This window comes from Cannabis sativa, chromosome 4 (assembly GCF_029168945.1).
Source record: "Cannabis sativa cultivar Pink pepper isolate KNU-18-1 chromosome 4, ASM2916894v1, whole genome shotgun sequence".
Classification (NCBI taxonomy): Eukaryota; Viridiplantae; Streptophyta; class Magnoliopsida; order Rosales; family Cannabaceae; genus Cannabis; species Cannabis sativa.
In genome coordinates, this window is record NC_083604.1 from 60,174,805 (window position 1) to 60,198,617 (window position 23,813).

The 23,813-nt window shown below is 27.9% G+C and overlaps 2 protein-coding genes across 2 annotated transcripts; one reads left to right on the forward strand and one right to left on the reverse strand.

Annotated features, from left to right (window-relative positions):
- Positions 1–2,426: 2,426 nt before the first annotated feature.
- On the forward strand, positions 2,427–5,901 carry LOC115712467 (amino-acid permease BAT1 homolog). Its single transcript, XM_030640744.2, has 7 exons — positions 2,427–2,907; positions 2,988–3,170; positions 3,495–3,614; positions 3,721–3,912; positions 4,219–4,524; positions 4,625–4,807; positions 5,319–5,901. The coding sequence occupies exons 1-7, from the start codon at positions 2,824–2,826 to the stop codon at positions 5,808–5,810; spliced, it is 1,560 nt and encodes a 519-aa protein (XP_030496604.2). The 5' UTR covers positions 2,427–2,823; the 3' UTR covers positions 5,811–5,901.
- A 1,147-nt stretch (positions 5,902–7,048) lies between these two features.
- LOC115715124 (lipase-like PAD4) lies at positions 7,049–17,675 on the reverse strand. The gene is made up of 4 exons (XM_030643936.2): positions 17,529–17,675; positions 17,039–17,396; positions 8,270–9,007; positions 7,049–8,093 (listed from the first exon to the last, which is right to left on the reverse strand). The coding sequence occupies exons 1-4, from the start codon at positions 17,546–17,548 to the stop codon at positions 7,296–7,298; spliced, it is 1,914 nt and encodes a 637-aa protein (XP_030499796.2). The 5' UTR covers positions 17,549–17,675; the 3' UTR covers positions 7,049–7,295.
- Positions 17,676–23,813: the final 6,138 nt, after the last annotated feature.

Sequence of the window (23,813 nt, forward strand, 5' to 3'; positions counted from 1 at the left end):
TCATAACCCACTATCATCCCTTGTGAAGCCCTAACCCACGAATTTCAACCTCCCATCTATGCTACGATCCTAAAATGGATTTGAAAGACATTGCGAAGAAGGGAATGGGTGATGCTGCAGAGCCACTTGGTTCTAAAAAAAAAAGATTTTTTCCAGCTAAGATTGAATCTCGTAAGGTAAAGAGAACCAAATCTTCAAAATTTGTCAAGGATGTAAGTTGGGTTGTTTTTCGATTTTTTTTTTTAGTTTTTCTCTTGTTGTTTTATTTTTCGTTTGCTGTTTTGTGTTTCAATTTTTTTCTCCATAATGTTTTAGGTTCTCTCCGATTTTGACTTCGAGGATGAAGTTCCTGATTTGGAAGTGAAGCCTAAAGTTAAACCCAAGGGTTGTTTACCTTGAATTTTTTCATTTTTTTAAGTTGAAATTTTTCAATCAACCGTTATTTTTCATTTTGTTTTTGCTCTCATTTTTGTTTTTTTAGTTTTTTTTTTTTTTGGTTTTGTTACTGCTATTAAATAATTTTTAGCATCATTTAACCAAACTACTTTATTTTTCTTTTTGTCAGTTTGGGTTTTCTTATTAGTTATTTTTAAGTTTTAAATGTGTTTTTTAGAGTTTATTGTTGTTTTTGTTCTCATTTTTTGTACGAAGGTTTTGTGTTTTCATAACGTTTTTTCCTTATTTTTAATTCGTTGTTTGATTGTTCTTTTAGTGTTCTATTGGATTTTTCTAAACAGTTGTTTTAATGTTTATTTTTAGTAGTTTTAGTGTTGTTTAATTTTATTTCACAGTGAACAATTTTTTTAGTAATTTCATGTTTTGCAGATTGTTCTTAATATATTTTTTCCCGGTTGTTCATCTTTTAGGCTGTTTATGTCTGGGTGTTTTTAAAATATAATGTTGTTTTGTGGTTGCTTTCTGGTTTTTTTCTGGAAGCTTAGATGATGTTTGTTTTTTCATATTTTTTTACCTTGAATGTTTTTTCTCTGATTCGATTATGGGTATATTCAAAGTTTTTCCGATCTCCTTCTCTTCAAATCCTCTCCTCTGTACGCTTTCAGTTTTTGTTTGTAGGTTGTTTTTGCATTTTTTTACCGAAATGGAGGTTGATTTGAGCTGATTTCCTTGATTTTTGAGATAAAACAATGGAGATTTGGTGAATTGGGGTGTTTTGACCGGCTCACGAAGAAGGAGGAGTTTCCTCCTTTTTTTTTGTTAGGCTGATATTTTTGTGAATACAAACTTTTATTTTCTATTTATGTTTATTTTTCTTTTATAGGGTATAAATGTAAAATGCTGCCTTATTAGTTTATTATAGAAAAAATCTATTTTTTTTTTCTTTTGATGTGCATGAGTTATGCCCAATGGATCACTATGACAACTAGACGACGACCGAGTGATCACTAGTGGACATTTAAAAGGGAGTGCTCTAAATAACAGACATATGGATGTATAAATCTTTTCAAACCAATTATCATGAATTGCATTTATCGTTATTTTCTCTTAATTTTCTAATTTATGACTCACATATTTGTATAATAGGGAATCACTCTAATAAAATAATTAGTAAAGTACTCATAAATTAGGGTTGTTCATAAAGTATCCGATCCAATCTAATCTGCACAATCCAATCCAATCCAATCCATAAAATGTTGATATCCACACTTCCAAAAATTGGATTGAATTGAAAAATATGAAATCTTCACTTGTGTAGATTAAATATTGTTTGACCTTAAAAAATAATGGATCCAATCCAATTCACATTTAATTATTTATGTATATATATTTAAATGTATATATAATATATAATTATATCAGTTTTTAATAATATTAATGAAAAACAAACTTCTAAATTCTAATTTCTAAACCTAATTATTTTTCTTCTCCTACACTATAATTAAGACCATTGTGCAAGTATTAAAATAGATGGAAACTCTATCTCCAATTTTAGTTGTGTTACTATTTTTTTTATTTTAATAAATTAATAAAATACAATCTACATTAAAACAATTGATCCAATCCGCACTATTGCTGATTGAATTAGATTTAAACTGTTATGTGGATTGGATTGGATCCAAAATATTAAATCCGCTTAGTGCAAATTGAAAGTTGTTTGACCAAAAAAGTACGAATTTAATCAAATGAACAACCCTATCATAAATTTTCATATACTAATTTGGGCTAGGTAAAAATAAAAAATAAGACCCAATAAAAAAGTAAGATTATTGAGATTTGAATATTAAACCTCCTAAATAATACTCTAATTAAATTACTACTAAACTGCAATGTATATTTAGTACTATGAGTATTATTGTTTATTTTATTTTTTGATTATATTTTAATTTTTTTTCAAAATGGGGCCATAGCTTAAGGCAGCTACCTAATGCAAAACATTCCAACTTTGAAACCCAAACCCCCTTGGTTCACATGCATTTTAATGTGAAACCATACCAAGCTTTGAGATGATTTTAAACATCAAATATGCAATGATTACGTAAACATTTTTAGGAGGGAACCAATAACGACAATCTGGACATTTCAACGGTTTGAAACATTGGATTTTATTTTCGTTCAATATTACCAAGATATTAAAAGATCCATACATAGTCAACTTCGCTTATTATTATAATTTTCTCATCATCCTTTAGTTTGCCATTTTCTTCTCTACTAAAGAGAAGCTATGTAACTTTGTCAAAAAAGAAAAAGAAGAGAGAAATCACCTAACTAACTTCATGAGTTGTACCACTACAGCCTGAGCCTCCCTGATACGAAAATCACATATATATATATATAAGAGATTGTTGCCCTGACTAATTTCGCATCATGGAACAGCAAATCCCAGAAATGGATTCTGGAGAGAAACGTCTTAATGAGCTTGGATACAAACAAGAACTCAGGAGAGAAATGGTACTGAGTCCTAGCATAATCTTTAATGAATCCCAGATGAGAATTTGTTAAAGATTATCTAATTATATTATTTCTTGCAGAATCTTTTCAAGACTCTGGCGATATCATTTTCAACAATGACACTTTTCACTGGAATTACTCCTCTCTATGGTTCAAGTCTTTTATATGCAGGACCTGCTTCTCTGGTGTGGGGGTGGGTTGTTGTGTCATTCTTCACATGGTTTGTTGGAATTGCTATGGCTGAGATCTGTTCCTCTTTTCCAGTTAGTCCTCCTTTTTAAACTTCTTTTCTTCTTCTTCTACATATTTACATATATCACATGGATTTATTTTCTTTTTCCACCATGAAAATCATATCATATTCATATCAATCATGTTATTGATTTTAGTTTAAATGTTTTGAACCATTGAAATTCCGAAATAGTGCCATATTGAGACATTTTATTATTGCTTGAGAGGATCAAGGATCTTGACGTAAACAATTGAAGCTGGTTTTTATTGTGTTGGAATTTGAAGATGAAGTTGAATGTACTGATTTGCTTTCACACTCTTTATAACACAGCTAACTAATCTTGTATTATGAGCAGACTACTGGATCTCTTTACTTTTGGGCTGCACATCTAGCTGGCCCAAAGTGGGGTCCATTTGCATCATGGTGTTGTGCTTGGCTTGAGACCATAGGCCTCATTGCTGGCATAGGTACTCAGGTACTAACATCCTGGACGTTCTTCATGTCTTTCATTATTATAATTTGTGTGTGGTGTTTGTATATATAGGCTTTTCTTAATCAACAAATTTTACTTGGCTGGAAAGGCATATGCAGGATCACAAACACTACAGAGTATCATTCTGTTATGCACTGGAACAAACAAAGGAGGAGGCTATCTTGCTCCAAAATGGTTGTTTTTGTGCATGTATACGGGCCTCACACTTATATGGGCATTTCTCAATACATTTGCCTTGGAAGTGATCGCCTTTATCGACATGATTTCCATTTGGTGGCAGGTTTTGAATTTGATATTCCAACTACTTTCTAGAATATTACAGTTCCTTTACTATTGAAAGTACATTTGAGGCATTGATTTATATCTAAAGCGTGTCTTAACTTCTTGACTTACTCAAATGTTTTTACTTCAAGTAACTTGTTTCAACTGAACTAGTTATTTGTGTGTTTCCTAATATGAACAATTTGGTTAGCAGCAGCCCACTGTCTTAGCAATGAGTTACTGAAAAAAAAAAGTAGTTGAAACGTGAAATCTATTTATCGATTATTTTGGGAAACTTCTGATTCCAAAAGTTCTCTTGTGGCAGGTTATTGGAGGTCTGATTATTGTAATAATGCTTCCCTTGGTAGCTCTGAGTACACAATCTGCGTCATATGTGTTCACAAAATTTGAAATGGCAACTGAACAAACTGGAGTATCAAGCAAACCTTATGCAGTCATTCTCTCTTTTCTTGTCAGTCAGTATTCTTTGTACGGATATGATGCTGCAGCTCATTTGACTGAAGAAACCAAAGGCGCAGACAAGAATGGCCCTATTGCAATTTTGTCTAGCATTGGGATCATTTCACTCTTCGGCTGGGCTTATATCTTGGCTCTTACTTTCAGCATTCATGTATGTTTATTTAGATAATCAAGAATGGCCTGTTAGAGTATGTCCTATCCTTGCTCATAGTCTTAAATTACAGAACTGATATTATATGTTTTCATATCAGGATTTTGATTATCTGTTTGATACGAGCAATGAGACTGCTGGAGTGTTTGTACCAGCACAGATATTGTACGATGCATTTCATGGAAGGTATAATAACAGTACTGGGGCAATTATTTTGCTATTTATCATCTGGGGTTCTTTTTTCTTCGGTGGGCTTTCAATCACTACAAGTGCAGCCCGAGTAGTAAGTAGTCTTTTTTCTCCTTCTTTTAGCAACTAATGTGACTCCATTTTTCTCATAGATGTATGATTCAAATGGTTAAAAACAGGTCTCCTGCTGTATAATTTACCCAAGAATTGTGTTGCAAGAGGACAATCTTGCATTTGAACTTATCTAGTTTTAGTCCATGCTCTTTTGCTGGGGCAAACTGTGGAGTGACATAATTTCACATAATCCATTTTGGGATGTCTCATGTGGAATGAACTGATGGTGTCAACAAACTCATGATCTTTTTTTTTCCCTTCTGGTCAATGGAATAATTTCCATTGATACTGCATGTTTTATCCAACTTTCTGAGTTTGTTTTACCATGCCAATGTGCAATATTGTGTCTCAAGTACATGTTCAATTGGTGCAATGTTACTTATAGTGGAATATTCATTAACTCTTAATGATGGCTTGATTCACTTTTTTTTTTTTTGTTTTGAAAAAAATCATATTTATGTTCCTATTATAATACAATTTTAATGCTTTAGGTATATGCTTTATCAAGAGATAAAGGCATTCCATTTTCGTCTACGTGGAGAAAAATACACCCAAAGCACAAAGTTCCCTCAAATGCTGTATGGCTGTGTGCTGGAATGTGCTTTCTTCTTGGACTTCCAATCTTGATAGTCAATGTGGTCTTCACAGCTATAACTTCCATCTGCACGATTGGATGGGTAGGAGGTTATGCAGTGCCAATCTTTGCTAGAATGGTAATGGCTGAGAAGAACTTCAAGCCTGGGCCATTCTATTTGGGTAAAGCAAGAAGGCCAGTTTGCTTGGTAGCCTTCCTATGGATTTGCTATACCTGTTCAGTTTTCCTTTTGCCAACTTTGTATCCAATCTCTTGGGACACCTTCAACTATGCACCTGTTGCTTTGGGTGTTGGTTTGGGTTTGATAATGCTTTGGTGGGTATTGGATGCAAGGAAATGGTTCAAAGGGCCAGTTAGAAACATTGAGATAGAAAATGATAAGATATAGCATCTATAAGAAAATGGAAATGTCTTAGGCTTCTTAGGAACTTTGTTATGTTTCTTCATCACATGAAATTATAGTTTCCTTTCTTCTCTCATTTATTATATCCAGTACTAGATTTTAGTAAGATTCTATCATCAAAACCTGTCAAGAAATTTAGCACCATTGTTTAAGCATGCACAGCATGAATATAATGTGTATCTCAAGAAATTTTGAACCAACAAGATCATTGAGACATTTCATCAACATTAAAACGGGTCATTAATTAGGAAAATATTTTACATTATTGGCACACACTCAGCACTCTTTCAAAATTAAGCAGCACCAAACAAAATTACCCTTTCCCAAAAAATCACTGAGACTAGGTTTGGAAGCAATTATTTAATTACTATATATTAATTACATTATATTTTTAATGCAAGTCGTGTTTGAATATCAAGTGGTAATTACATGTACATTTATATCGTCATGATTGGGAAGACACTTGGTAATTATATAGTAAATTAATATTGTGTAATATTTGATATAATAATTATTATTATTATTTAACAAATATTTAAAATAAATTTTAGGGAAATTATTCTATATACTATTTTTTTAACTTTTTTTTTTCAAATTTACTCTTTGGGTTTCTAAAATGGTTGCAGCGCTAGTTGCAATAGGGGTTTCAAATTTTAGGTTGTAACGCTAGTTGCAATAGGGTTTTTATATAGAATTTTGTAAAAATACAAAGAAAATTGTTTTGAAGTGTAAAAATGAAAAAGACTCTAAATTTTAACTATTGATATATTTTAAATAAACAAAAATTCTTTTATAAAATAAACTCAAATTTCATAATAACAAATATTTAAAATAGTTTTTATTTATTAACTATCTAATTGCTCTTACATTCCATATTCTATTTGATGTATTATTTTTTATTTTTAGAAATTTGAGTATTTGTCATTTTTATGTAGATTAAAAATTAATAATAAAATAAATTTAAACATTTCATCAATCAAAATTTATATTAAATCATGAATAAATTTATCAAATATTTAATTCAAACAAAAACTTAAAAAAATGATATTAATTAAAAAATAATCACATCACATATTATATTCATATATTAGTTTTTTTTTTTTATTTACAAACAATACAATAAAATCCACACTAAAAAATTATATAAAATAGTATTATACACATATGACGAAAAAAAATAATTATGTATACAAGTAAAGAAAATAAAAATAAAAGACTAAATCTTATAAATAATTATTATATTAATTAAATAATTAAAATTATTTTTTGGTACGTAATTACATTTAATTTTTATGGGAATATGAGAATTAGAGAGAGTAATTCAGGCCTCCTAATTATCTTCTAGTTATTATGTAATTACGTGCCTATAAAAACACGTCAAACTACGTAATTATCCTGGTAATTACCCGTAATTACATCGAACTCTAATTCTCAAATGACCTTCCAAAGGCACCTTGAAATTTGGAAACTTCAGAACTTCATCTGAGGGAACTCAGGGAAAGGAGTCACAGGAAAAACAAGTGGTGAACTTAGTTTTTCTAGATCTTTAGTCCACTTAGTGTAGCTTGAGTTTTTGGCCAGAACATCTTTGGACACCTCTTTCCTTTCAACTAATCTCCTAGCATATTCATTGAATTTATTGATATTGACCCATGTCTCCTTCTTCACTTCTTCATTCTCACTTTGAAGGTTAGCTAGCAATTCCATTGCTTCCTCCAGCCTTGCCCAAAAACATGAATCTTGAGTCGCACTTGCAAGTGTGGTTCTTGCATCATTATCCTTCTCATTTTTTCTTCTTTCTTTCCACCACCTGTCAGAAATTTGGAACCTTCTTGGTCTTCCATTTCTCAAGTAATGTCCGTTATGTATGTGCATGTCCTTTCTGTAGTACTCTCCAATATCAAGTGGCTCAACAATTAGCTTGTAGGAATGGAAAGCATTGACCCATTTTGCTCTTTTATGAAAATCATAAGGCAGCTGATTGCTTTCCCATAGGTCAATAACATTGTCCCAGAAGCCAGCAAGTTTGCGCCTATTCATATCAACTTGGTTACCCTTTTTTGAGGATCCTCTCCTCTTGAAGGCATCATAGTATCCCATTTGATCACTGGACTCATCGCAAGATGCTTTATACCACTCTATTTCAGCTCGAAATGGGACAATTTTGGATAATTTTACAGCAAGATTAGCACACGTGATTTCAGGCATGCGCCGCCCCACTCGTCTTGCATTAGTTAAGCAGTCTTTGGCTGAACTAACAGCTGGTTCCTGCAAATTAACTCAACATTGAGATACCTTATCATATATATATAAAGGTGAAAATGAGGGATCATTGAATAATTGTGAATGATTGTTACTTTCCCTACATTCTTTTGGACTATGTGAACTAAATTTCCTTGATATAATACTTCCAAGTGTTAGAAAAGACAAAAACAAGATATTACCTGGGAAGGAATCCCTGATGAATGCAATGCCAAGGCAAGTCCTGCCTCGTAACATGATTCAGAAGGCTGCATTTGGACAAAACGTTTCAGGTACTGTGAAGAACCTCTTCCAACGTATTCTCCATACTTGAGATGATCTTCAATGCACTCATTGGGAGAGCCTGTCATGAACATCAGATGCATCATCTTAATGACAGATGCTGCATTGTCCAAGCAAATGGCTCCGTCCTGGGAGCACAACAGGTAGTTTCCGAAGGGCCAAAACAACAAGTTTTTCAAAGCCTCTTCTGATGAAGAATTATTCAAGCAAGCCATAATGAGTCCAAAGAACTCTGCTTTCTCTGGGTCTCCAAGTTGGGCAGCAGCAACATTTTGATGACTGCCAAAATGAGGAGCCGTAGTAGTAGTTCCCATTGAGACATGCCAATGATGAAGCAACAGCTGCATTTGAGGAGTGACTGTGGCTGAAGGAGCAAGGAGCAGCCTTGGCATAATGTCATGCTTGGACACTACATGGCAAAAGTTTCCACCCCATCTCTCGCGAAGGATGGCTCGTGAGAGGGACTCGTTTCCCAGCAATGGTGAGCCAAAGGTGATGCAGAGGACTGAGGGTGAATAAGAGACTGATTGGAGGTGACAATGACTAAGAAGCCACAATGTTGAAAGAGAGGCTATTGCACCCCCTAAGGAATGACCTGTGATCACTATAGAATTGCATTGCTCTTTTAATGACAATATCTGCATCACAAGAGAACATTTTTTTTATTGAAGTTACGGATGATGTTTTCACATAATCAAACTCATTGCTTAATTAACCAATCTCTAAATCAACAATTCACAGCAAACTCCTTGCTTATTTTACCAATCTCTAAATTATTGATTCAGGATATTATCTTATCTTTCCTTCCATTAAAAATCTTAAAGCAATCAATTGCCGCCTGTATATGTGTATATTTGTATCTCTTTAACCATCATATTAACTTTTCCTCAAAAAAAAGAAAAACCATCATATTAACTTTTTTTTTTTTTTTTTGAAAAGAACTGTTATTATAAATTATAGAGCGTCATTTACAACAACAGAGAAAATGGTAGAGGGAATTTCCTCAAACCACATACAATCATCATCCAACTCCAATGCATGTTTAGCCAAGCCATGAGCAGCTTGGTTAGCATCTCGCTTCACATGAGAGACACAAACAGAGGAGAGATAGGATATACGATTTTTAATATCCAAAACTAAATCTCCAAAAGAAGAGATAGCATTAGAATTACTATTAATTGAATTAACTAAAATCAAGGAATCAGATTCAAAAAGATTGACCGATAAGTTGCAACGAGCTGCCCAATTGATTCCCATAAGTAATGCTTTGGCTTCCATTTCTTGTGGCTTTAATCTACCCGTGAGAGGCTTTGAATAGGCTGCAACAACTTGACCAGAAGAATTTCGAATGATGATACCAACACCAATTTTGTTACGGGAAATATTCACGAGAGAGTTATTATTATTTATTTATTTAAGAACGGCCATTCTTTCAAGATAGTGAAGGAAATTTCTTCAAAAAAATATTGTGAAGGAAACTATTCTATGCTGAATACTAATTGAAGGAATCAGAAAAATATATTTTTTTCTATGGGGAATAAATATCTAACGGTTAATTTTAAACTGCTTAAACACATAAGAGAGGGAAGAAAAACTGCATAAATAAATAGATTAATTTAATAATTATATTCCTATTTGAAATATAAAATTAAGAAAAAATATACTACAATAACAAAATTTAAAATTAAATATGTTTCAAAATAAATATTAAAATTAAACATTTAACCCATACAAAAAAAAATGCAAATTGACATAATAAAAAGAAATTATCATTAATGATAATCAATAAATTAATTAAATATGCTTTTTAAAAAAGAATGACAATGTTGTGATTAAAAAAGTGTATTAAAGTAAGTCATTAATGCTAAATGGTAATAATGTAAATAAAAGGTGTATTTATTGTATATAAAATTTGACAAAATACTATATTTTTTTTTAAATTGTCTAACTTTTAAACCATATTTAATGGAAGACATAAATGTGTTAAATTTAGCACAAAAAATAAGTTTGTATTATATTTGATCAACTGTTTATAATTGTTCTCCAATACACAACAAGATGTAAAATAAGAAAAAAAAATTTAATTATATTAATGATCTTTTGATATTTTATAAAGAATATACAAAAATTATTTCTATTCTTTTATTATTTAAATAATGATAATATGGTAAGATAAAAATATAAAGTTTAGTAAAAGTTAATAAATCACAATAATGAGTGATATTATAGTAAATAAAAAAATAACATTTATTGTGGGTTAAATTTGACACAATATTATATCTTGTGTCCAATTTGATACAACTTTTAACATGTGTCAAATTTAGCACACTTTTTAGAATACCAAAGTAGTAGTTTTTCTTAAGTGTGCTAAATATAGCAATACACCACTTTTTTGGTACTCTATTGAAGATAAGATACGCATATGTCAAATTTGACACAAGTTTTAACACACTGTTGGAATTTTTTTTTTTTACAAAAATATCAAAATATAATATTACATTGTTTATTTGGTAAGGAAATGCTCTTTTACGACCAAAAGAAAGTCTTGTGAGCAGAGTCGGCTCTAGGCATAGGCAGGTAGGCCCGTGCATAGGGCCTACACTTTTTGGGGGCCCAAAACAGAGCCAGCCCTAGGCTAAGGCTGGCTAAGCATGCGCGTAGGGTCAAATCATTTTAGGGGCCCAAATAAAAAAATATCTTTTAAAAATATACATATTTTTTTAATAATTTTTAAAAATACCATTTATCTTTATAATAAAGACTCAATTTTTTATTTTACTTATAACCCAATTCAACTCAGGCCGATCCTGGCCCAAAATAAAAAATAAAAGGCCTCATTACGATAGGATTTTTACTAAAACTAAGTCCATTGTTAACAACAACTATTCACATATTGGTTGGTTGAAGTGTATGATACTGTGGGTTGAGTTTGAGTCCATGACACTCTTTTCAATATTATTTTTATACATTTCTGAAAGTACACATATTGAAGCATCCATTATGACCTAACTCAATTATATGCTGAAAAATTTTATTTAAATTAATTTTTCTTTCAAATTCTTTTCTTTTTTGGAAATGTTTCTCTTTTTATATTTAAAACTCTATTTTTTAACAACTTTTTTTTTTCTTCCCGTTATAAAATAAGCTCTCTTTTGGTCCATTTTTTTTCTAAAGTCTACAACCACACATATTTAACATTATGAGAAAAAAAAATTATTAATCAAATCATCAAATATGTTCAAGAATAATGTATTTTATTTTCTGTAAATATGATTTGATTCAAAAACTTTAGTTAAAATCTTAAAAATAATCTTGATTGTATGTTTAATTTTTTTTTATATAGGTAAAGATGAATTTTTTGTGAAGACTCCAAAATTTAAATAGTGCCTTAAATCCATGTATTCTCAAGGCCAACTCGAGGAAAGATTTTCGTTAAACTAAATAAAAGAATAAAACCACTTAAAAATATGAGTATTGCTATTAGACATTAATAGTGTCTAGTACCTTTTTGACATGTCGCGTTGCGTATTGGCTAGCGATACTCCCTAAAAGTTATTATATTAAATTATATGGACGCGATATTTAGTTGGACCAATAGCTATATTGATACATAGGAGGGTGCTAGCACCACTAGTGCCCTTTAGCATTTCTCTAAGAATAAAGAGTAAAGGAAAAAAATTTATTTATTTTGTTTCAAAATTTATTATGATCATTTAATAAAAATGAGTGGTTTTGGAACCCAATGAAAAGTAAGTGGCTCACATTTTCAATTCCCAAACTTTCAAAAATGGATGATAGCATGATGTTTATTCTAAGAAACCACATTCCGACGACTTTGACTCAAGTCAATAAGAAAAAATCAAAATAAAAAACATAATAGAGTGGGAAATGGGATGGCTTATTGAACGGTTCGCCGACGCTTAGAGAACTAACAAAATGGGACTCTGAGCTTTGTCTGACTTGACCTCAGTCGTTGACATGACATTAAATTAGTTATTAGTTATTATCCTCTTCCTAGAAACTTCCAAATATATAATGTTTATATATAGATTGTTATTGCTGCTTAATTTCGTATTATAATCTCTTATTTATTTTTTGCAGAGAGTATTATAATCATGTATACTAAAAACTGAGTTGGGACTGAGTCATGCCTCATACCTAATACCTTAGACTTATGGCTATTTATAAATTAAGAACAAAATAACTTAACCAATATTATTTCTTTCTTATACAAAAACGTTTATTAATAAAACTATTATAGAGCTTTTTTCTATGCATGATTTGCAAAGTTTGAACGATGACTACGATGCTTTTTCATCATGAAATATAAAAGTAGACTTTTCAAGTGTGAAAGGGAACTCTCGGAGGAAAAAAAAAAGTGTTAAAGGGAACTAAATAATAATTTATTAATCTCTACAATATGTGACGTTCTCCAATATAAATTATATAAATATTTGTACATTTATATTATATAAATTGTAGTTATATAACATATTATTTTTCTTTTAAAACATTGCCGCTTAAATTTAAATTCACTAAATATATCTTTATCATTGTTTATATTATAATATAAAAATATTTTTATATTATTATTTTAAAAAAATAGAAAATAGTGTATAATATTTTTAAGGGTTTTTTTTATTTTTACACCTCTAAACATTTTTTGTTTTGTATTTTTACGGAATTCTTTTTAGAAACTCATATTGCAATTAGTATTGCAACCTAAATTGCAATAAAAAATTGTATAGGAATTCCTATTGCAACTAGCGCTGCAACCACTTTAGAAACTCAAACCGTAAATTTCAAAAAAAAAAAAAGTTAAAAAATCAGTATATGGGGTAATTCTCCTATTTTTAAAAGATTAAAACTATAATAAAATAAAATTTATAATTAACAATAAATTTTAAATATTATTATGTTTTTTTATAGATAACACTTAAATTAAATTTTTTTTAATAAAAACTATTGATTATTGAATAACTTAAAAAAACTAATTATATCACTAAAAATATGTTTAAATATAATAATACTAATCTAGTGTATATATCTATTTTATATAAAATATGATTATGTAACAAAATTCAATTTTTTTAATTTTCTACGTTAATTTTAACAGAATATCTCAATTACTAAATAGAATATTCTTTATTAATTTTATAATATTATTATATATAATTAAAAAATAAAAATTATATAAATATTTTATATAAAAAAATTAATTATATATACATACATTTTAAAATAAAAATAATAATAATAACATAAATATTTTATATATATAAATTAATTTAATTATATTTAAAAATAAAAAGTACATTCATTTATAATAATCACATCTATATATAAAATGTATATATATATACTTAAACCTTAATTTCATGACATCTTTTTATTTTAAAAATGATTAATGATATGTATATGTTTCTCATAATTTGTACACTTTATTATAATCACACTCTCTTAACTACAAATTAAGAATATAGTATCTATCACTATCATTATTTTTTTAAAATAAATTTTTAGGCATAATATATAAAATATATTTTGAAAGTAATTAATTCTCTAATCAAACTCAATTTTGTTAAAATATTTTTAATATAATCTTATATAGAGAAATATTAATATAAAATACGTATAACAATTAAATTCATTCTTTTATATATATAATCACATCTAAAAAGTACATCTGCAATAGTTAAAAAAAAATCTCAAAAATTAAAATCTCAAATCTTATTTTAAAAATTAAAAAATATGTATTACACGTATTTATTTTAAAAATTAAAAAAAAATTAAATATATATATTATACTTAACATTACTTAATCAAAAAAATTAATTATAGGTACGTAACATAAACCTTAGTGTATATATATGCACAACAACTGTCTTGTTTGATTGAAAGTCTAAAATAAGAAATAAAAATATGTTGATGTCACCTAACTACTAACTAGCGACAACCTTTGTATAATGTATAGAATTTCATCGTCAATGTTTTCTCGCCATTAATATTGTTCTCTTAATGAAAGTTTCATGTTAATATTTTTCTTAAAAAAACAAAATAGCGTGAGCAATGTTTATTTTTAAAAAAGTAACTGTGCGATGAATGTCGACCTTTTTCAGATAAAAAAGAAAAGAAAAAAAAAACATATATCTTTCGTTATAATTATTTACAATTATTTATAAAGTTTTGAGAAAAATTTAAATAATTAATAGTATCAAAAATAAAATATAAACAATTATAAACCATTCGTATAAAAGAATTTACATATGGAATAAAATATTTAAATTTTATTTTTAGTATTATAAATTATTTTAAATTTTTTAAAATTTACAAAAAGATTGTAAATTATTGTAAAAAAAAAAAAAATAGATTCAAAAACTCTTTTAAATAAAAAAATAATAAAAAGTGTACCCAAACACATCTCAACATTTAGATGGTGTCCTATAAATTTTTCCCTGATTTGTATGCATCACTATACTTCCTTTTTCTTTTCAATCACTTTTTTATCCTAAAAACAAAAGCCTTTTCCTTTTCTTTGTCCTTTCCAGCTAAAAAAATAAAAAATTGTTCCCTTCCTAACTTTACTTTTAAGCTTTCACACCACAACTATTAATCAATTTAGGTATACAAAATATATATTTGCTTATCATAAAATATTATTATTAATAGAAAAAATAATAATTTAGACATTGTTAATAGGTGATTTTTTCTTAAATAATACTTTAAATTTAATAATTTACAAAATAGATCAAATTGGTAACTTATATAATGGATAATAGTTTGATCATAAAATTTGAGTTCAAAATATAAAATTATATATACTTTCAAATTCATAAGATATCCAATAAATATTACTAAAAAAATAGAGTATCAAGTCTCTATATATTGATAAAACAAAACTAGCATATAAGTATTAAACTTCTTATATTATTTGAGCATTTAACATGTGTGTACATTACATATATTACATATATAGGGAGACGATTTTATCTTGTAATGTATTTTTATGAAATGTATTTCGTGATGTACGGCAACCATTAGATGGGGGAGTTATTTAATCTGAGGACTGGAGTTGATCTAGGGGTAATTAGGGTTAAAAAATAGTAACGTACCTGAGACTCATCTAATGTACCCTGAGACCCATTAAATGTACTACGAATACAATCTGTGAAAGTATATCACGGGACAAAATTGTACATATATAATGTATAATATTATGTAATTATGTATGATATCTTCATTATATTATTTAATTATTTTATTATTATAAAACAGTATGTAATCAGAGTAGCCTAGCCTAACAAAAGAAATGAAAAATAAAAAATACTTTTTTGATTAATGAAAGGGAAAGCAAACAATACATTGATTAGTTACCATGCATCTATGTATGAAAAAGTTTTTACCTATTAAATATGGTATAATATAAACAAAAGAGAGAACCCAAAATTACTAACAAATCAAAAGCTCTTGAAATTTTGAGGTGCAGTTTCATGCTTTATATGTTCACGGCATCATGTTTGACTTCATTATATTTATGTTTTGTTTCCAAAAAAACCAACATATGAACTTTTTCTTTGGGTTTATTATAATTTTTTTTAACAGATTATTGAATTTAAGATTTTTTTTTTTTTAGTAATTTGCGGCATAAATACCTAAGTTTAACTCTCAGTGTAAGTAAATACTTAAGTTTAAGGCGGTAATAATACGTACCTAAGTTATAATTCTGAAACTTTTGTAAGTACCTGACAGTTAATTGTTAAGTAAATTGCCACGTGACAATTCTTAATTGGTCCAAGTCATTAAATTTTTATTTTAAAAAAAATTAATTAAAATATACCAATAAGAAAATGACACGTGAATAATGATTTAATATTTCAACGGTTAGGTACCTACAGAGTTCCAAAAATATAACATAGGTATTACTACCGCTAAAAATTAAACTTAAGTATTTATTTGTAACTAGGAATTAAATTTAAGTATTTATGCCGCAAATTACTCTCTTTTTTTTCAATTTTACTAACGACGCTTAATGTGACGATTGTCCATGTATTATATTGTATACTTGAATTTTTACATGTACCAAATAATACTCTGAACATATATTCGTCAAGCGTAAGTTTAGTAAAAAATAAAATTGGACAAAAATCTAATAATTTTAATAGTTTGAAAATTTTTCACAACTTAAAAAATTTGAAAGACATATATGTGTTCTGGTGAAAAAAATCTTTACATTTTCTTTTGGTCAGAAAAACATATAATTAACTTTTTATTTAGTATTAATGATTATAACTATATACATATATTTTTGAATAAAATTACAAAAACATATTTTTGTAATCAAAGAAATGACTATTAATAATCAGGCCAATATTTCCCCCAATAATCGAAATGAAGTGTCGGTTAGCACCATGATAAAGAGATAAATCAAATTTGGTAAATAAAGAAAAACAAATAATAAAAAAATAAGTTAATAAATTATCTTGATTGGGAATTAATTTAATGATCATCATGTCTTCATTATAGTATATCATCAAAAGAAAAAGAAAAAGTCTTTATCTAAAAAAAAAAAAGGTGAATATGAAATCATACAAACTAATTAATGGATGATGATAATGAGGACACATGAGATAGATAGATATATATAGAGAGAGAAGATATGATAAAGTTACCTGGTGTTGTAGATTTTGAGAGCGAAACAAGGACAAAAAGAGTTCTAACAGGCCAGCGTGGATCATAACAGGCTGCCGATCACCGTCACAGTCAGTGTCAACGTCACCGTCACGGCGACTGAGAAGTGGTCCAAAAACAACGTCGCCTGCTATCTCCAAAGGAACCAAACGAGCCCAGTTGGGGTCGGCGATGGCTTGCCCCGTTTGAATTGAGGAGAAGGCCAAATATCCCACGTCGCCTTTTTGTTCTATTACGATACCCATCGGCGAAAACGACGCTGCTTCGCACAGCCTCCACGACTCCCTCACCAATGGCGTCGACGCCAAGAATATCGCCACCATCTCACTCGTCTCAAACCTGCAAATATAATAATTATTAATTATTTCTTTTCTGTATATATATATATAGCTAGTACATAAATTTGAAAGTAAAAGTTTTGAATTCAATAAAGTTAGTCAAGTACAAAGTTGGGACTATCATGAAACTTACGCTGAAGCTTCGGCTTCCATGGGAGTTATTAGAAAATGCCACTCTTCTCTTGACTCTTGATCGTTTTTTGGTGGATTTGAACCGTTCTAATAAGTCTCGATGTGTATGTCTATCTTCATATTAATATACTAGTGGTGGTCACAATCATAAAAAATAAATTAACAAAATAAAAATTTTAATTGAAATAAGTGATTTTATAATTAGGAGAGTTTTATTTGCACCCCTTAAACTTATAAATACATCCTGTTATTAAAAAAAATATAAACTTAAATAATTTTTAAAAATTACTCTTAATATTTTTTTAAAATTTTTTCTTCACATTATTTTATGTTAATTTTAATATTTATTTTGATTTTATTTTCATAATTTTTTCTAACTCATGTGTATTTTTTTTTAATTTTTTTCTATAAAAATTTTACAGAATTTTTTATTTTAATTTTTCTTTCATAATATTTAAAATACATTTTATTTTTGTTTGATAGGTATATTTTTTAAGAATATGAATTGAAAGAAAAAATTAAAAAAAATTAGTACAAATATAAATATAAATTTTATATAAAATAAAAATTATTAAAATGGGGTGCCTTTAAACTTTTTGGGGTGTAAATAAAATTTCTCTTATAATTATTGTACAAGGAAATATACCGCACTTGGCTAGATTTTATTTAAATTTTTTACTCACAATATTAATAAAAATTAAATAAAAAAATAATAGTAAAAAACGTTGCCAATATATCAATAATGTATTAATTTATATTATGTTATTATTAAGGGAAATTAGCACAGATACTATTTTTTTAACTTTTTTTTTTCAAATTTACGGTTTGGGTTTCTAATAAAGTAGTTGCAGCACTAGTTACAATAAGAGTTTATATACGATTTTTTATTAAAATTTAGGTTGTAACGCTAGTTGCAATAGGGATTTCTATGTAGAATTTCGTAAAATGCAAAAAAAAATATTTTGAAGTGTAAAAATAAAAAAGTCTCTATTATTAATGTATAAACCTTATTTAATTTATATACTTATTTTTGAATCTCTGTAAAAAAAAATATATTATATATTATTTCATTAATATATTATTTGCAAATTCTTAAAAATTATAAGGAATAAATATTATACAATTGATAAATTTATAAAAAGTACTAAAGAAATCTTAAAAAAAATCAAACATGATTGATAAATACTCGCTTATTAAATCAAATTGTTGTTATTACCGTATCGTAGTCGTCACTATATTTAAAATTTATATCATCATTGTATCTCACTCGTAATTTTTATTTTAAAATATATATTATTGTATGTGTAGTAATTTTTTTAGCAATAATTTTGTTATAGTATAAATATATATTTTTATACTTTTAATTTTTGTAGTCACTAATTAATAAATTATGATTTAAATGGTGTTAAATATTAAATAAAAATTATAAATTTAAATTGTATAGTATGATATAGCCAACTAACATTTTTTAGTTGAAGATATTATTAATTTTTTTTTAAAGGAAATTTTATTTACACCTTAAAAATTTCTAAAGACACCCTATTTTAATAATTTTTATTTCATATAAAATTTATATCTTTGTACTAAGTTTTTTAAATTTTTTTCTTCTAATTCTTATTCTTAAAAAATATACCTATCAAACAAAAATAAATTATATTTTAAATATTATGAGAAAAAAAAATTAAAATAAAAAAATTATATGAAATTTTCTTAGAAAAAATAAAAAAAATATACATACATGACTTAGAAAAAATTATGCAAATGAAATCAAAATAATAATTGAAATTAACATAAAATAATGTGAGAACAAATTTTTAAAAAGATATTAAGAGTAATTTTAAAAATTATTTAAGTTTATATTTTTTTTAATAATCAGGTGTACTTATCATTTTATGGGGTGTAAATAGAACTCCACTTTTCTTATTTGCTACAATATAATATCATACTTATTTTTATCTTTGCTATAATATAATAACGTTCTTAGTTTTGTCTCTCCTTTTACTCTTATATATCAACTTTTTTTTTTTTTTTAAAAAAAAACTAGATTAATAATAATTTAAAATTAAAAATAAACTTAATTTATAACAATAAATTAGAAAAGTAGAATAAAAAATGATAAAATAGCTAACCTAATGGGAATTCAAATTTAAAATTAATTAAAAATAATAAAAAAAAATATATTAAACTTAGTTAATGATAATAAATGAGAAAAAATAGAATAATAATAAGAAAATATAAATTGAAATTCATATTTAAAATTAAAAAATTATAGTAAAAGCTTTAAACATAATTAACTAATGATTATAAATTATTAAAATGTAATAAAGCATAAGAAAAATAATAAATAAAAAGAATAATAATTTGCACAAATTTTTAATAATTTTCAAATAATAATTAGGCACGGTAATATTATGAACATAATATTGGAATGATTTAAGAATGAAACACTAACTATAAAATTTATAAAATAAAAAGTGTTAATTTTTTTTATTTTGTGATAATACAAAAAAATCTCCTCTATTTTAGCTAAATTTTAATTTGACTTTCTGTTTTAATAAACCATAAAAATGGCCATTTGTTTATTAAAATGGTAGAAAAAAATATCACTGGAAAAAATTTTAGTCAAATTTTATTGATACACATCATTTCAAACACCAATAATTCAATAAATAGTACTCTGATACACAATTTTTATTACAAGCGTACAGTCACTACAAGAAATGTCACTTTTGCCAACACAAAAATATGCTGGTAAAAGTTGGTATTGCGCTGTAAAATAGAATTTACTTGTGATGTGTTGGCAAAAGGGGATTGACAAATCAATGTTGGTATTAGAACTTTTGCCAGCATAAAATGAAAAGTTTTCCCAGCGCGTAAATGCACTGGTAGAGTTAGATTTTAGCCACTGCAAATTTACGCTGGAAAATTTTTGACCTCTTTGCCAGCGCAGTTTGCGAAAATGCACTGGTAAAAGTTACTTTTACCAGCGCAGTAGTGAACTGTGCTGGTAAAAGTGACATTTCTTGTAGTGAGATTTGTTATAACAAAGTTTTAATACTAAAAAGGTTGTCGAACCCACAAGGATTGATTATTAAATTTTACTAATTATTATACTTTTTAATTTTATACTTTAATTAGATAACACAAAGTAAATTATAATTAAGAAACAAATAATAAGATAAATAGAAAAATAAATAGACAAACAACGATTTTTAATCAGAAAGTAAAAAATCTAGAGCATTGATTTCCCCATTTTAAACTATGAATCTAAGTTTACTGATTATCTAAATTTATCCTATAATTTGTAGTTTCAAGAATCCTAATGTAACCTATTAACCTCTCTCGAGCGATGATAGATTTAACTCAAATTAACTAACACGATATCTCTATTCAATGTTAATCAAATAAGCACACATAAAGCAATATGATTCTCTTTAAATGAAACTCATAGAATTAGTAGAATCTCTCAATCTCACAATTTTCCTATATCATGTAATTCTAAGTCCAATTTTAGATTACATCTCTCAAGTATAAAACTTAAAATCTCTATGCTAATTAATGTTGATCAAGCATTAAGTGTTGGATTAAAAATCCTATGTGGGCACATATGTATAATGTATATGCTATTATAAAGTGGGATACAAAATTAAGTGACCAATTATGTTATGGGTATCAAAAGGGTATTAAATTGTCATGGAATTAATGTGTAGATACCATAAGTTAATTTATAATTTGTTGAGGGGTTAAATTATAAATACCCAAAACTCATTCTAAGATGAGTCTATAAATAGGTAGTGGTCTCCAAGAAATACTAGGGTTTCTGTATTCTCTCCTTTCCCGTTAGAGAAAATACTTTAGAAAATAGTGCATTCTTGGAAGATCAAAACCTTTTCTGCAATCTCCAACAATGGCTTCAGGTTAGTGCTTCCGCTCATCTTTTATCATCTTCTTCTTTAATTTAGCAAAGGCTTTATAATTTATGATTTAGGGTTTTCTATATTAAAGAATATGTTTAGATCTGTGATTTATATATTTCTTGAGTGTTTTATAAACCCTAACAAGTGGTATCAGAGCCACCTTTATTAAATTAATTGAAAATCTGATATTTTTTGTTTATGAAATTTGGAGATTTTAAAATTAGGGTTTTGATCTACTTAGTATATTATATTATATATATATATATATATTCAATGGTGATGCGTAATTTGGGAGTTCGGAAATTCAATATTGAATTGTAATATGATTGTGGCTTCAATGAGACTCGCCACCCTATTTTTCTTTGGATTAATACATTTATGATGTGCTATTTGTATATAATTTATGAATTTATGAATTTACTGTTATTGATATATTAATAGTTGGGCTCAAAATCGATTACATTCTTGCGCCATTAATAAATGTAATGCAATTTTGTTTTATATACTGTACCATATATGTACGTGTATATATATGTTTGGCTATATATATATAGTTTCAATTTTTTTTAGCAGAGAAATATGTATTCAATGTTTCTTTCTTTTTATTTATTAATGGTTAGGAATTGATTCATCTAATATAATATATATAAATTGAATTGATTCGTATTCTTGTTTCGCTTATGCATGTAATATATTATGTTACAGTATAGTTTGGTAAATATATATTTTAGTATAAATAATTAAATTCAAATTTTGGTGTTTGTTTATGACTAATATTTTGAGTAAATTAATTGAAACAATATGTCGTCAAAGTGAACTCTTTTGTGTAGATTAATTTATTTAAATATTAGGATGGTTGTGTGTTTGTAATTGATGCTTATATTGACTAGCCCAAAGGTAAGTGAATATTTTGCTAGATTTCAAACATACCTGTGGCAATAAATGTGTGACAATTATAAGGTATTTTGTGTGAGCAATACGTTAGTCCAAAGATTGACCTATTGTTTGACACAGTTTTATTGTCAATATTTGATTGCTACACCAAGAGTACCGCTTACAGTTAATATTACTATCCAAAGACTTGATATTAATGTGTGTTTGGTATCTTGAGATGGGATTAACCAATTTTTTGAATTTATTGTTTTATTATGCATATTAATGTGAGCTTGTTTTATTTGTTCTATATTCAGCTAGTTCATCTTCTGCTGCCTCAATATCTGCTAATATTAATTCTATTCCTATGCTTAATGGGACCAATTTCAAGGATTGGAAAAGGAACCTACTTATAGTTCTGGGATGTATGGATTTGGACCATGCACTAAGGAATGAACAACCTGCACCTCTCACTAAGGAAAGTTCCCATGATGATAAAAGGGAATTTGAGAGGTGGGATCGTTCAAATCGCATGAGTCTAATGATTATGAAACACAGCATTCCAGAAGCCTTTTGGGGCACCGAATCCGAAGGGGTTACTATGGCTAAGAATTTCCTTGAACAAATTGAGGAACGTTTTGCTAAAAACGATAAGGTTGAAATGACAACACTTCTTGGTTCTTTAATGAACATGAAGTATAAGGGTCAAGGAAATGTAAGGGAGTACATTATGGAAATGCATCATATTGTCTCAAGATTAAGGACACTTAAGATTGAGCTTTCAGATGATGTACTTGTACTCATGGTTTTGTTAACGCTTCCTCCACAGTTTAACCAATTTAAAATTAGTTACAACTGTCAAAAGGAGAAATGGACTCTCAACGAGCTTATTTCTCATTGTGTGCAAGAGGAAGAAAGGTTGAAAAAGGACAAAACCGAAAGTGCTCATTTGGCCACTACCCCTAAGGATAAGGGCAAGAAAAGGAAATTTGAGAATGAAGCTGCTAAGGGTCCAGTTCAAAAGAAACAACAACATGATTCTAAGGGTTGTTTCTTTTGTAACCAACCTGGACATGTGAAGAAAGTGTTGGAAATTATTTTACTAGGATCTTAGATCTACTCACAAGTATGTTGATTAACACCCTAAATATGAACTTTCTAAAACGATGAAATAAACACATATAAAGTTTATTAAACCTTACATTGGGTGCAGCGGAATAATATGACTCCTTCCGTTCAGATATCTAGCCCTTGATTCCTTTCTGTAGCAGAGCATTATCAATATCTGAACCTGGATCTCTTTCTCTGATTCTTTAGTGCTGAAACTCCTTCTTGCTGAAAGTCTTTCTTCACGATCTTCCTCACTATGATTGAGGTATCACTTACTGTGTGTGGGCACTACTCTCACACTAAGAATTTCGAAATTCAATGAAGAAGAAAGAGGAGAAGAGTGGTCGGCCAGATAGGGAGAGAGAAGGCTCAGTTTTTTCTGAATC

What these genes read in the sequence shown, in the direction of transcription:
- LOC115715124 (XM_030643936.2), bottom strand. Translation starts at nt 17,548, where the DNA reads ATGGAAGCCGAAGCTTCAGC. An exon ending in ATGGAAGCCGAAGCTTCAGC is followed by an intron (nt 17,397 to 17,528) that starts GTAAGTTTCATG and finishes TTATATTTGCAG; the next exon opens with GTTTGAGACGAGTGAGATGG. An exon ending in CATCAGGGATTCCTTCCCAG is followed by an intron (nt 8,094 to 8,269) that starts GTAATATCTTGT and finishes GTTAATTTGCAG; the next exon opens with GAACCAGCTGTTAGTTCAGC.
- LOC115712467 (XM_030640744.2), top strand. Translation starts at nt 2,824, where the DNA reads ATGGAACAGCAAATCCCAGAAATGGATTCTGGAGAGAAACGTCTTAAT. An exon ending in AGATCTGTTCCTCTTTTCCA is followed by an intron (nt 3,171 to 3,494) that starts GTTAGTCCTCCT and finishes TATTATGAGCAG; the next exon opens with ACTACTGGATCTCTTTACTT. An exon ending in CTACAAGTGCAGCCCGAGTA is followed by an intron (nt 4,808 to 5,318) that starts GTAAGTAGTCTT and finishes TTAATGCTTTAG; the next exon opens with GTATATGCTTTATCAAGAGA.